This window comes from Leptonotus elevatus, chromosome 5 (genome assembly GCF_054856555.1).
Source record: "Leptonotus elevatus isolate MCC_2025b chromosome 5, RoL_Lele_1.0, whole genome shotgun sequence".
In the NCBI taxonomy this organism is placed as follows: Eukaryota; Metazoa; Chordata; class Actinopteri; order Syngnathiformes; family Syngnathidae; genus Leptonotus; species Leptonotus elevatus.
The window spans coordinates 8,149,416-8,164,984 of NC_141243.1; the positions used below are offsets into that span (position 1 = coordinate 8,149,416).

A 15,569-nucleotide genomic window follows, 5' to 3' on the forward strand; every position below is an offset into this window, starting at 1 on the left:
GCGTCTTACAAATGCAATTATGCCATCTAGTGGCAGAAAAATGACCTCAACACAAATTAATATCGCACTCTTTTTTGTTACAGTTCAGTACATCTTTTAAATTTTAATTCAATTTTATGAATGATTAGGAAATGACTGTATCAATGACTAAAAGCTGCAGCCATATTTCTATTAGTTCAACATTTTTTCCACTTTTATGTTAACAAGAGTATGACAACTTAAAAAATATGTTATTGTACTTTTTATTGTACATTTAGAACAGATATAAAATGTACAATTAATCATGAGTTAACTATTGAAATCATGGGATTAATTGTGATTAAATTTTTAAATTCCTGACACCCCTAAATCAAATGAAAAAATCTGCACCGCTCTGTCAATCTAAAATAATGTGGCAGCAAAAGACACATTAGAGTAGCACTAAGGAACTTTTCAACCCAAATAAAATATTTTCATAACTCTTCTGATGAAACATCGACTTAAAACTAGTGGTGAAATGATTTCCGAAGATGAATTTTGCTTCGCTTCTTTAGACCAACACAGCTCAAGACTAAAACGAACAGAATATTTTGCGGCTCGCTCCCCTCCACTAACCAACTTGTTTATCTATCGCGTTTATCTGCCCTGCGCAGACCCCCGGTGGAGGACGTGCAGACCGTGCTGAGTCCGGTGGTGAGCTGCGGACCTCCAGGAGCTCTTCTGACCAGACCGGTCATCCTCACCATCCACCATTGTGCTGACGACGTCCACGAGGACTGGCTCATACAGCTGAAAAGCCAACTGACCATGGGCGAGTGGGAGGTGAGTGCGTGTGCGGCTCTGCTTCATGTGTGTTTTGTTTTCACAAAGTTTTTGTGTTCTTACAACTCAACATGGATCACGAGTGACTGATTACATTTTAACGTTAGGTAGAGCAACTAAAACCCTATCATGCTTTCATGGAGTTGAAATACGGGATGGATAGAGCTAAGTAAGCAAGTAGGCAGATAGGTTGGGTAAGGCCAAACTACGACCCGTGGGCCATTTGTGGCTCCTCGGTCATTTTCTACGTAGTACGTGACAACCACTGCTAACTTTGAGTTAACTTTGAGTTATAGAGCTTTTGTAGATCTGCAAAGAAACTATTTTAAATTGAAAACAGGAACAAGAGAACTCTCTTTATATTGTCTCATGGATTAAGAAATTTCCGTTTCAGACGTAAAAATGTTTTCCTCCACTGATTTGCGAACATGTCGACATTAATGATTATCTAATATCCTCAAGTGAAAACTGATTTGAGGTGGATCTATTTTAGGGTGATAAAGGGCGGTGAGCCACCCCAAATCATGAAAAATAGAATATAACTATTAGGAGTGGGAATCTTTGAATGTCTCACGATTCAATTCCGATTTTTTGGGTGCACGATTCGATTCAGAATCGATTTCCGACTCCAGTCTGACTCGCTAATGCTAATTAGCGCGCTACTCGCGGCACTTTTATCACTCAAAAGAACGGCTCCACGGTGCAAAAAAACTACTTTTATTGGAATAACTTGATCGTGACTTTTTCCTTCTACTCTCTAATGTGGCTACAACTTAACAGTGTATCAGACCGCGTGGAACCACACTGCCCAAGTGGCCAAATCGGGTACAACATGAACAGCGCTCCCAATAAAGGCACACACAAACAAAAGACTGTCTAAAATTATTTAAATAAAATCGATTTTGGGACATTTAAAATCAATTCTGAATCGTACTAAATGAGAATCGTGATTCTTATGAGAATCGATTTTTTGGCACACCCCTAACAACTATAATACTTATTTGCTGGATTGATTGTTTTCATGCATGTTTTATAAAGTCGGACAATGTCAAAGTTGTCGCATCCTTTGATTTTTCTGTCTGTAGCCTTCGAAGGAAAAATTTTGGACACCACTGGGTTGGGCAGTATACAGCGTTGGCTCGTAACTGTAAACTAAAAAACGGAGTTGTTATTCGAACCCACTCATTATTTGAGCAGACTGGATTCCTTTAACCAGCAGTGGAGCATAACAAAGCCACCTGTGCAGCAAAAGAGAACATCCCCCACCCACCACAGAGCACAGCATCACTGCCAACCTGTTCATGCAGCCAAACGTACACGCTTATATGATATACATCCCGTCTGTAGGGGATAAAACCAATAGAAAAGCAGGCCAGAGTTTTCTTACAAGCGGCGGTAGGAGGTAGGAGACTCCTATCAGCCGCAATTTGTTATGCTCCTGTCGTCCTCCTCCTCTCATCTTTCCTTTTTTTTTGCTTCTCTTAGCATGAAGCCTCAGCAATCTCACTATGTGCGTGTTTGTATACGTGTGTATGTATGTATGTGTGTGTGTGTGTGTGTGTGTGTGTGTGTATCAACCCCCGTGCGCTCGTCTTGCGTTTCTTATCACAGCTCCACACAATGTCTCTGCGCAATTAGCCATGCGCACAACGTCTGTGTGTGTGCGCGTGCGTGTCCGTGTGCGTTTGCAGCAGCGGGGATGTAATGCAAATGAAAGGCGGAATTTCATCAGGAAGTCCATTTGTTCGCAGGAAAATGTTCATTTTCACCATCGGCCCAAAAAAAATCCAGGTTCAGATCCAGGGGAGTGAAATAATTAAATTCTGCAGGTGTCAGGCCGTAGTTGTGATTAGCGCTAATAAGGCATTCATAGCATGTTAGCTCCCCATGCCCTCTTGTATTGATTGGGCCTCATCTCAAGCAGACTGTTTGATTACTCCTGCCTTTGGATACGGGTGACCCGACTTACAAGTTTTTCGAGCCACGATCGGCAGTTTTTCTGGTTTGACTTGCGATACGAGCAATTTACAGTTGCAAGTGACTCAAGGCACCCCACAACCAACAGTAGACTGGCAGATATCATTAGTAAATGTTCTTCAAAAAAGAGGCTTCAAGTTGTTTCTATAACTGAACTCATGCGCATATATTCTTTATCATCTGTGAAGAATGACCAATATTACTGCTGTACTGAGAAGCTAATAGAGGAGCTGAGCTTCCAGTATATCCGTGTGTCTGTTTTATACTGCCAACAGAATGAATAGCACAATTGAAGGAAAGTGTGAAAAAATATTGAATTACTTTTGTTTTCACTGTATGATTTATTCTCATTTTAATATTATAGAGATTATTTAGTAGTGTGTGTGTGTGTGCCCCAAATAGGACGTGGTGGTGGTGGGCGAGGAGAACTTCACCACCCCCTGCTACGTGCAGATGGACTCGGAGGCCTGTCACATCCTCACGGAGACTCTGGGCACATACTGCCTGGTCGGCCAGTCGGTTGGCAAAGCGGCCGCCAAGAGGCTCAAGCTGGCCGTCTTCGGACCCGTTTCCTGCACCACGCTGGACTACCACATCAGGGTGTACTGTCTGGATGACACGCAGGATGCACTCAAGGTGAGACCCTGCAGCTGTGTGCATGGACGCAACATTAGGTACACCTGCACTATAAATAAAGTAAACAAGTAGACTAACCAGGACACAGAACTCCAGCTCCAGATTTAACTCAAGATTTAAAGGCACACATACATAACACAACTGCGGTATGTACAGTATAATATATACATATAGTATATATACAGTATATATATTATTATTTAAAAAAAATAAAAACATATGTAGTATTTTTATCAAATGTATTTAAAAAAAAATGTAAATACATATTATTTTTTTTTTTAATTATTTTGAAAAAACTAGTACTGCAAAGTTAAAGCGTTAATTGATTAATTAATCACATTAATAATGAATTACGGCAGATTAATCGCACTATTAATTTTGACTATAGATTATCCTTTAGCATGACAGCGGATGGCTACGTTCAAGGTAGCACAGGTTGTGTTTGAGCAATAAACATAATTTCATGCATTAAAGTAAAGCATTTAATGAATGTTTGCGTATCACATTTAGAATATTTGTTCATGTTAAAATATTTTGGTCGTTTTTTTCCATTTTAAATTATGCAAGTAATTAACTGATTAAAAAAGAGTAGGATGAGCGTGCGCAGTGGATCAAATAATGTTGAAGACCTCCTCATAACATTAAATGTCAAAATAATTAACAATTAATAACCGGTGCTCTTCAAATTTGGCGAGGAAAGTTTTTGGGGTAAAAAAGCCTTTTTTATTAAGCGATTAATCATGATTAATCAAAAATTCTAAGATGCGATTAATCTGATTAAAAAATTTAATCGTTTGACAGCTCTAAAAAAAACACAAACAAATTTATAAAATTGATTATTTAAAAAATACATAATATTTTTAGAAAATGTATTATTATTTTTAAATTAAAAATATGTAATATTTTATCAAATGTTTTTTTTAATACATAATATTTTTTATAAAATGCAGTACTAAAATTGTTGCGGCTTAATGGCATTTCAGCTCATTTCAATGGTGTACATTAATTATGTAAAGTAGTGAATCTTGGCATGTATAACATGTTCAGCCACACATTTGCATATTCTAATTCTGTCTTAATTGAAATATTTGCTGTATTTTAATTTGTTATCATTCAACATATTTTCACAACGTATAAGCTCCACTGCAGAATTATTATTATTATTTTTATTGTCTGCTCAACACGCCCTCCGTCTCCAAGCCTGAAGTCATCTCAGGAAGAGTTCAGTTGCTTTCTTGTCTTCATTTGCATTTGAAGTCCGACATTTTAAAGGTTTTGAGCGTGCGGCGTCTCGGTCTTTGCGGCGATAAACAAAACCGGGTCGAGCAATGTCAAAGTAGCTGACGCTTTAGCGTTTAAACATATTCAAAAGCACCGGAGGGAGCATCTGATACGGGGAAGCTTAACGCTGCTAATTTATGCATGAAGCTATCAAGTCGAGTAGCGACACGAGCACACACGCTCAGTAGCAGTGTGGTTAGCATTTCAAACAAGCAATCCTACCATTAAAAACAACTCTAGGAGATTTGCAGTTTAGCGTATTAGGTGCCTTATGTCTTAATTCAGAATGGGAGAAATTGTACAGAGCGGATAGCCAAGTGTGGATCAATTATCTTGGTGGCTGTTTGTACTAAAAAACAAAAACAAAATGGCCCATATGTCACAATTCACAAACGTACACACAAATGTCAAAAGTAGAGCCACATGTTGCTTCACCATACATAAACTAAAAAGTGTATATTTGTACAGCCCTGTGTAATAGAAAAGTAGTGCTTTGGTGCCATCATTGCAAATGTCAACCTTCAAGGGGGGTGAAATTGTGATTTTTTTCATAAGGAACAATCAAATTACATTTATGTATTTTTTTGTGCAAATGTATGTTGAAATTATTTTTATTTTCTTTTTTTTTTCTAAAAATAAATACCCAATTATTTGGTGAAATGTTGAATTTAATAAAGAATAAATGCGGGTTTTACTGATCAATTTTAGGGAGGAAATTGCTGCAACAAATATTACAGAATTATATCATTGAAATGCCAGATGGGCCAGACTGAAGAACAAAGCAGCCCTTGTGTATAATGTTAGTGGCTTACAACAATATTGTACAATATCAGGTCTCGTATCGGCCATATTTTAAGGTACGGGGACTGCAGATACCCAAAATCTGTCATCAAATAAGTCCGCATTGGCAGTAGTTGGCCGATTGACACATTCGTACTTTTGTTAGATGGTTCGAAGAACCACTAGCATAGTTGATTTCATGTGATAATTGTAAACACTTGTTCTGCCTTCTCATCTTTTGCAGGAAGTTCTTCAGATGGAGACGCAAATGGGAGGCAAGCTCCTGGACGAGCCCAAGACTCTCAACTTTAAAGACAGCACACACAACCTGAGACTGTCCGTCCATGACGTGCCACATCCGCACTGGAAGAGCAAACTTATCGCCAAATATCAGGTGAAGCACAGGGGGCAAAAGTTCTCACACACAGTTGCGAAAAGCCAACTATATCATAAAAACAGAGCGATTTATTTGATTCCTTTGCTTAAGTAAAAAGTTTTTTTAAAAAGTACACTTTCTGAAATACTAGATACCTGTAGACTCTAGTGCAGTAACAAAGAATGTGTCCCCCTGCAGGAGATCCCCTTCTACCAGGTGTGGAGCGGTTGTCAAAGGAGCCTCCATTGCACTTTCACGCTGGAGAGGATGAGCTCGGCCGTCACCGAGGTTAGCTGTAAGCTGTGCGTCAGGCAGGTGGAGGGCGAGGGGCAAATCTTTCAGCTCAGCAACACCCTGGAGGAGGTATTTGCACCACTCTTCACACCAAAGAAGAATGATGATAGTAAAAAAAAAAAACTGTGTGTATATATATATATATATATATATATATATATATATATATATATATATATATATATATATATATATATATATATATATATTAGGATGATGACAATTTTTAATCGCATGACTTCAATAGTTAACTCAGTACTTTTATATCTGTTCTAAATGTACAATAAAATATTTTTTTCTAAATTTTCATACTTTTAACCTAAAAGTGGAAAAATATATATATATATATGGCTGATGAAATATGGCTGCATCTTTTAGTCATTGACAGTTATTTCATAATAATTCATAAAATTGAGTTAAAATTAAAAAGATGTACTGTACTGTACTGTAAAAAACTGAGTGTGTAATAGATTTGTGTTGAGGCAATTTTTCTGCCACTAGATAGCATCATTGCATTTGTAAGACATTGTTGACCGCTCAGTGCATTTTTCTGTTCATATTAATAGCTATGTTATCTTTAATGTAAAGTAACTTGTGAAATTTTGCAAGTCTTTAAAATTCTAAAATAAAACTTGACCCCAAGTCTCTCTAAATATATGCATTATTATTAAATTAGATTATTACTGCTAAATTTTGACATGGACGTGTCTGCTGCGTTGCGACTGGAATTCCCCCAGTACAAGCTTTCCAAGTAAGGGGCGTTCATAAAAAAAGGACATTAAAGGAACTTCAAATTAACTCAAAATTAACTCTCTAATTTTTGACACCCCTATTTCATATATATATATATGTATACATATATATAGAGGGGGAGGGAGAATTTAATTCTGAACATTTATTCAGATGACTTATATAGTTAAATAATAAATAAAAAAGTTCTGTAAATGCATACATTGACCAAAGTCCTCTTGACGAGCCTCCCATCTCATTTGCACAAGTTTCGGCGTAAAGGCCGACGTGGCCGTTGAGACGGAGTTCAAAGCGATGACATTCCAGAGACCAAAAAAAAAAAAAAAGAATGGTCTGACCTTTGAACCCACCCGGCGTACGCGCTCAGCTTTTGCGGATACGCCAAAATCAAAGCCCCTCTATTCCGGTCATGTCGACGTGACCTCTCGCCCCGCTATGAATGATTGAACAGTCGCAGGCGGCTCCACGTAAGACTTTGTGACTTGTGGACCTTTGCGAGTGTGGAAGTTAGTGGAGGAACTTCTCTGTGTGCTTCACTTCAGTTTTTGGCGTCATGCTCCTTTTTGTAAAAATAAGGTGTTGTAGTGTTTTTGGAAGCCCAAAAAGGCTGATGAGCATTCATTTCCATTCTTTCATTGTAGGAGCTCCAGTGCATAGACACGTCCCTGATGGACCCGGCCAGCAACATCACCACGTTAGTGGGGCCGCACGCCTTCCGCATCCCCTTGTCCATCAGACACAAACTGTGCGGGAGTCTGGACGCGCCGCAGACGCGAGGCAACGACTGGAGGATGCTGGCGCACAAACTCAACCTGGACAGGTGGACAAAATCCTCCGCGACGCCGCATGTCACGCACTTTCATTCATTTCTTTAGTTCTCAATTCTTGTTGATGATACGAGCGTCAAAACACGAGTGAGCGTTTTGTCTCCAGCGTCTTCCCGACTTTTGTGTGTGAGACGAAAAGTAAGAGTTCAATGTGAGCTGCAGAGCTGAACAGCAGGAGGCCTCGCTGGCAACAAAGTGTTGACGAGGGGGAAAAAAACAAAGTCAAAGGAAGAAAAGACAAGAGTGAAAGCTGGAGGAAGGAAGACGAGGATGAGACAAACTATCAAAGTCTTTCCTCGAGACATTCAGGGCCTTTGATGGACTCACCTGTTGTTCATTTTTTCCTTCTTTCTTTTTTTTTAACAAGATTGTGTTTTGTCACTATAAATCCAATCTCATGCTTCACACAAGACGAGAAATAGGGGACTTGAGTCACATGGCTTATGTTAGACTTGGACAGTTTTAGGACTTAGGACTTGCTTGGCTAAAAGATGGCGGCAAAACACACTGTGACCATGCATCTAGCTTGTGCATAATCAAGAGCCCATTTTCGCATAAATAATAACAGTAGGTCAATCATTCAGTGCAAACAAAACACCTCCAGGCTCAATAGTGTCAGCTAGCATGCTAACACCATCTGAGGCCATCTTGTGTTGCCATTCGCTAAGCGGGCCTTACTTTAATACATTTTTTACGTTTTCACGTTATTTTCTGTCTCTATGGCCAAAATTCCTGTGTGTAGCGTAAGGTTGTACCAATATGTCTTAGAGAAGCGCTACATGCACATTTCGTTGCTAAGAATGTAATTATAAATGTTCTCGTATAACTTAACGGATTAATCTGCATCATGTTCTCAAGAATGATGACCAATGAAATGAAAACGCTGCCAAATGTAGACCAAACCACGGTGCGATAACAGTGTTGTCAGCAAAGAAATAACAGAGGTTGTCACCCAACAGCGGCAACGCAAGATGGCTGCCTTCTGGCTTAAGTTGTCAGGCTAGTGTCAGTCCAGGTTGTTATATTTGTCAGCTTACTGAGTGACTTAGTTGTGACGTTATGTTAGTATTATACTGCCACCTGGTGACCAAGGTGTGCACACCAAAAGGAGCAGCACAATGTTGATGTTCAGTGTAGCATGAAATCACGACACACAAACTGTTAAATTCTTTATATTCAATTTAGTAGTGTATGTTATGACTTATCTTCGTAGTGTACAATACTATTTTCCTATTTTAAAAAAATGACATCGCAAACATTTTTTTCAGCAAGATTGTGCTTGAATTCATTCCAACAGTTGAATTAATTGCATGAAATTAATTGCACTCAGTGAACGTTAGCTTCATGTTTGTTTTTGCCATTCCTCAGGTACCTGAACTACTTCGCCACCAAGTCCAGTCCGACGGGCGTCATCCTGGACCTGTGGGAGGCGCAGCATTTCCCCGACGGGGATCTCAACGAACTGGCCGCCGTGCTGGAAGAGATGGGTCGCCACGACAGCAACTTCTGCTCCATGACCGTGGAACACTGACCAGGCCAGAAGACCAACGACACGGACAAATGGCAACGGTGGCCACGTACACGGGCCAGGCTAACGGAGGAAGATGCTAGCGGCACGACCCCAAAAAAAACACACACTCAAAATGAACTGCGGACATAGATGACAGAAAAGCGTTAGCGATGGTTGCTAACCGCTAGCAAAGGTGAAGGGATAAAAATGCTTTGGGGACTGTTTGTACAAATTTTTATCCGTCTCGCGATGTTACTTCAAAGTGGTATCATATGTAGCGGGCTATGGACACGAATTGGTTGGAAAGCGTTTGCTAACCGCTAGCAAGCTTAAAAAGAAGATAGCTTGAGAGAAAAATGTTTTGCCGAGTGTTTGTACAACTGTCGACGCATCAGGAACAAACTAAACGAACAATGTGGATTAAAAGCTGCTGTCGTGGGCTAATAAAATCAGCTAAGGATAAGAATTGATGTAAAGCCTTAGCGACAGTTGCTAACCGGTAGTAAGAATAAGGGGAAGATAGCTTTAAAGGAAACGCTTTGGTGAGTGTTTGTACAAATTTTATTGGGAACAAACTAAACTAATGATGTTGAAAAATTAGCATCACGTGTAGCGGGCTAACCGCTAGCGATGCAAACGGAAGGTAGCGAAAAATGATATACATTTCAAAAATTTAAAAAAGGGTCAGAGGCGAAACGAACGACCCAGCGAATCAAAGGCGGCGTCCTATAGTAACTGTCAATCAGAGGTTCTACCGGGTAACAAGCCCCTCTCAAATGCCCGCCTCCACTCGGATGATGTCATCACTCGACCGGTTTCCTCGACGCAGGCATGGCAGATGAAGAAAAGTGCAGATGTTATGTGATACATATGAGCGGAATTTATTTTTGATGAGTACATGAAAGTAGAGTCTCCCGAATTATTATTCATATTTTTTATTTGATGATACTAATTATTATTGAATGAAAGAATGCAAGGCATAGCAAGAAAATCTATATGAGTTACAACTGCAGTATGCAGTATTATGTTTCATAATGACGAACAGCCAGCAGGGGGTCAAAGAGAAAAGAGGAGGCAGTGAACGCACCATGATTAATACACTCTTTTTTTTCCTTTTTTCAAATATGTCATCCATATTCATACAGTTAGAGCCTTTCTGGTGTAAAGTGTGACATCACCGCCATGTTGATCTCTAGCGCCATCCAGTGGCCTTGACAATACTGTATGTTTTATTTGAATGACTCATGTAAATACATGATTGTCATATACAGTATAAAAGTACTCTATTTTTCCCCTCATTGATGATCATTGTTATGTTTATTGGATCATAATTATTTGAAGTTATGTCAAAAACGTTTCCATGGGAATCGTGTTTGAATAATTTCGAGAAATATATATTTTTTATAGATTAAAAAAAAAGATTAAAACATTATTTAGAAAATATTTTCAAAACACACATTTATTTGTTGGTTGACCTTCAAGTATATTTGAAGAATTGAGACTCAAAACATATTATTTAATGTATTTTAAAAATAAGATTAATATTTGAAATAGAACAAATGTTATTTTTTTTGTATTTATATATATATATATATATATATATATATAAGTTTTGCATCATTTTCAACAGTTGTCAGATTTTTAAAAATGATTTACTTCCCCCTTTTTTTTTTTAGCTCAGTGCTGCCAAAAGAAAAGACAATTGGTAAGAAAACATCCGTGTTTTGTTTTGTTTTTTGGTTAGTGCATCGTGTTTGAATTGTCTAAATAATTATTAGTTTTGTCTCCCAAAAATTTAAAAATGATTCATTCATTCATCATGATTTATGTTTAGGTCAGCACTCATAATGAGGAAATAAAAGGCATGCATTATTCTGAAAACGTTCTCAGATTCGAAGGGTTGTGCTATTTTTTTGTCTTTTGTGTACAAAAAAATAATAATTAAGAATAGAACGAATAAACAAAGCGAGATTTTTGTTTTAGCTTGGCACACCCAATGTTTATTTTGGTTTGGTGTTTATGGGTTAATTTTTCTTTAAAAAAAAAAAGAAAAAAAATCTGACTAAAATGTTCATCGCATTTAAAATCATTTATTTTCTTTTTTTTATTCGTATTTATTTAAAATTTATATAGGCATTCAAACTGTTAAAACAGGAAAAAAATCTAAGCTCTTTTTTTTTTCTTCCATAATTTGAAGTTATTTTTGCCCAATTAAAAAAAAATTCTGATTTTAAGTAGTATTTAGTTTAGTAAGTAGTTTGTTTAGTTTTGTTTGTGCATTGCGCTAATATCCAATTGTTTTTCATTGGGAGAAAAACCAAACATTAAGCTTTATTTTTTAGGCGTGATAAATAGAGATTTGCATTGTTCCAAAAACATTCTCATTTTCAGATTAAACAAAAATATTCATGCACTGTATGTTCTTATTTGTAACTTCTTTTATTCCTTTTTTTTCTTTTTAGCCTCAGATTTAAAATCAGGTTTTTCCTTTATTTTTCAGATCAAACTGGGAAAAAGGAACAGACAAATTATTTTATCGGCTATGTATGTTTTTTATTTAAAAAATATAAACATTTGAGCAAATAAAGGGGGGAAAAAATGTTTTCATCCGACCAAGCATAACAAAATGATGTATTGCCGAAAATATTTGAAAAATAATTCAATCGCCCTCAGTTTTGACTTGTTCTTAATTTTCAGCAATTTAGAATGACCCCAATCTTGAAAGAACATAAACATTACAATGTAGCAGGCAAAAGCTTGTTGTTGTTTATGTTTTTCTTAGTTTATTTTTCTTGTTTGGGGTTGCTATAAAATGTGGTTCTAGGTTGGTTGATGTGAATGTTTCCTGATGTAAGTGCTCATTGAAAAGGGGTTACAGGGTGCGTTTCAAATGCAAACTCAAACCCAAAGGCGACAACGTTGCCTTTCTTTCTTCATTTTTGAAAACGTGCCAGTCGAGAGTTGACCCGCCAGACGAACGTTTCGCGGGGACTCGACTGAAACAAATCAAGTGTTGTTATTGTATGGAAATGTAAGAAGAAGAAAAAAAGTGTTTTCTATTTGACTACAGTGTGTACACTTGTGTACTGTCACTTTAAGAATTAGAAAAAAGAAAAAAATGTAGGAAGTAGTATGTTTTCTTTGTTTTTGTTTTTGTCGACTATGCAAACTGCCATTGGTTGTCATGATGGACGTGTTGGCTGTGCTTGTCCCATTTTGCTGTCGGCTGATTTGAACTGCTGGTGACTGTTTTGGTTGCATCCGGCACGCTTGTCATGACTTTGATCTTTTTGCCCCTTACCCCCAGCTCCTTGTTTTCTGTACAAAGTGTAAGAAAGAATTTTTAAGACGATTAATAAATTATATTTATAAGCAAAATGCTCAACATGATTTGCTGTGCTGCTGTTGTTTTTTTTTCTACACAACTTGGAGGACATATCACTTCTGGTTCAATCGTGGCTTTGAAACTCATTTGAAACCCACACCCTCCTTTGAAACCACAATCTTAATTTAAAATCCTACATTGAAACCCTAACCCTATTTCAAAACCCTACTTTAAAACCCAAACCCTTGTTTAAAACCCTAAATTGATATCCTAACCCAAGTTGAAAACCCCACTTTAAAACATTAATCTGTTTAAAACCCTACTTTGAAACCCTAAACCCTAACCCTAAAGCCTAGTTTGAAACTCTGATGATAGTTCAGAACTGTAATTTGAAACGCTGACCCTAGTTTAAAACCCTAATCCTAAACCCTAAACCCTAACCCTGCTTTGAAACTCTAATTGTAATTTTATACCCAAATCGGAAACAGTATCCATAAATTAAAACCATAATTTAAGAAAGCTTGTTTTACTAATCGTTTTAAAAGCCTAGTTTGAAACGCTGATCATAGTTCAGAACTGTATTTGAAACGCTGACCCTAGTTTAAAACCCTACTTTGAAACCCTACTTTGAAACCCTAACCCTAAACCCTAACCCTATCCCTAATTTAAAACCCTACTTTGAAACTCTAACCCTAAAGCCTAGTTTGAAACTCTGATCATAGTTCAGAACTGTACTTTGAAACGCTGACCCTAGTTTAAAACCCTACTTTGAAACCCTAACCCTAAACCCTAACACTAAAACCTAACCCTAAACCCTAACCCTAACCCTAAACCCTAACCCTAAACCCTAACCCTAAACCCTAAACCCTAAACCCTAAACCCTAACCCTAAACCCTAACCCTAAACACACACCCTAACCCTAACCCTGCTTTGAAACTCTAATTGTAATTTTACACCCAAATCTAAAACAGTAACCATATATTAAAACCCTTATTTAAAAAAGCTTATTTTACTAGACGTTTTAAAAGCCTAGTTTGAAACGCTGACCCTAGTTTAAAACCCTACTTTGAAACCCTAACCCTAAACCTAACCCTAATTTAAGAAAGCACTTTTTACTAGTCATTATAAAAGCCTAGTTTGAAACGCTGATCATAGTTCAGAACTGTACTTTAAAACGCTGTCCCTTGTTTAAAACACTAATTTGAAACCCTAACCCTAAACCTAAACCCTAACTCTAAACCTAACCCTAACCCTAACCCTAACCCTAACCCTAACCCTAACCTTAACCCTAACCCTAAACCTAACCCTAATTTAAGAAAGCACTTTTTACTAGTCATTTTAAAACCCTAATTTGAAACCCTAACCCTAACGCTAAAGCTTAGTTTGAAATTCTGATCATAGTTCCGAAATGTACTTTGAATTGATGACCCTAGTTTAAAACCCCACTTTGAAACACTAACCCTAACCCTAACCCTAACCTTAACCTTAACCCTAACTCTAAAGCCTAGTTTGAAATTCTGATCATAGTTCAGAACTGTAATTTGAAAAGCTGACCCTAGTTTAAAACCCTGCATTGAAACCCTAACCCTAACCCTAAACCCTAACCCTAACTTTAACCCTAACCCTAATTTAAGAAAGCACTTTTTACTAGTCATTTTAAAAGCCTTGTTTGAAACGCTGATCATAGTTCAGAACTGTTCTTTAAAACGCTGACCCTAGTTTAAAACCCTAATTTGAAACCCTAACCCTACCCCCAAACCCTAACCCTAAAGCCTAGTTTGAAATTCTGATCATAGTTCCGAAATGTACTTTGAATTACTAACCCTAGTTTAAAACCCCACTTTCAAACACTAACCCTAACCCTAATTTAAGAAAGCACTTTACTAGTCATTTTAAAAGCCTAGTTTGAAACGCTGATCATAGTTCAGAACAGTACTTTAAAACGCTGACCCTAGTTTTAAACCCTAATTTTAAACCCTAAACCTAACCTTAACCCTAACCCTAACCCTAAAGCCTAGTTTGAAATTCTGATCACAGTTCCGAAATGTACTTTGAATTGCTGACCCTAGTTTAAAACCCCACTTTGAAACACTAACCCTAACCCTAACCCGAACCCGAACCCTAACCCTAACCCTAAACCCTAACCCTAACCCTTATTTAAGAAAGCACTTTTTACTAGTCATTTTAAAAGCCTTGTTTGAAACGTCGATCATAGTTCAGAACTGTTCTTTAAAACGCTGAACCTAGCTTGAAACCCTAATTTGAAACCCTAACCCTAACCTTAACCCTAACCCTAATCTTAACCCTAACCCTAAAACCTAGTTTGAAATTCTGATCATAGTTCTGAAATGTACTTTGAATTGCTGACCCTAGTTTAAAACCCTAATTTGAAACCCTAATTTAAAACCCTAACCCTAACCCTAATTTAAGAAAGCACTTTTTACTAGTTATTTTAAAAGCCTAGTTTGAAACGCTGATCATAGTTCAGAACTGTACTTTAAAACGCTGAACCTAGTTTAAAACCCTAATTTGAAACTCTAACCCTAACCCCTAATCCTGTTTAAAATTTAGAACTGTACTTTTAAACTCTAACTCTTATTCAAAACCCTACTTTGAACCCCTAATTGTAATTTAATACCCAAATCTAAAACAGTAACCGTAAATTAAAACCCTAATTTAAGAAAGCTAGTTTTTCTAGTTGTTTTAAACCCCTACTTTGAAACGCTAACCATATTTCAGAACTGTACTTTGAAATGCTGACCCCAGTTTAAAACCCTACTTTGAAACCCTAACCCTAATTTTAAACCCTATTTTCAAACCCCAATCCCATTTAAAAACCCTACTTTAAAACCCTAATTGGAGTTTAAAACCCCACTTTTAAACCCTAACTCCTATTCAAAACCCTGCTTTGAAACCCTCATTGAAATGTAATACCCAAATCTTAAAACAGTAACCGTAAATTAAAACCCTAATTTAAGAAAGCTAGCTTTACTAGTCATTTTAAAACCCTAC

General features: G+C 37.3%; 1 protein-coding gene across 2 annotated transcripts in view; it reads left to right on the top strand.

The window, feature by feature from the left end:
* The window catches only part of LOC147173524 (netrin receptor UNC5C-like), a 184,357-nt gene extending 171,747 nt beyond the window's left edge, over positions 1 to 12,610 (top strand). For both annotated transcript variants that reach the window (XM_086076068.1, XM_086076069.1), the window contains 6 exons: positions 633 to 801; positions 3,181 to 3,414; positions 5,720 to 5,869; positions 6,050 to 6,214; positions 7,537 to 7,715; positions 9,091 to 12,610. In XM_086076068.1, coding sequence (XP_085932194.1) covers positions 633 to 801; positions 3,181 to 3,414; positions 5,720 to 5,869; positions 6,050 to 6,214; positions 7,537 to 7,715; positions 9,091 to 9,253 — 1,060 coding nt within the window. In that variant the 3' untranslated portion in view covers positions 9,254 to 12,610. The remainder of the gene's footprint in view (positions 1 to 632; positions 802 to 3,180; positions 3,415 to 5,719; positions 5,870 to 6,049; positions 6,215 to 7,536; positions 7,716 to 9,090) is intronic.
* Positions 12,611 to 15,569: the final 2,959 nt, after the last annotated feature.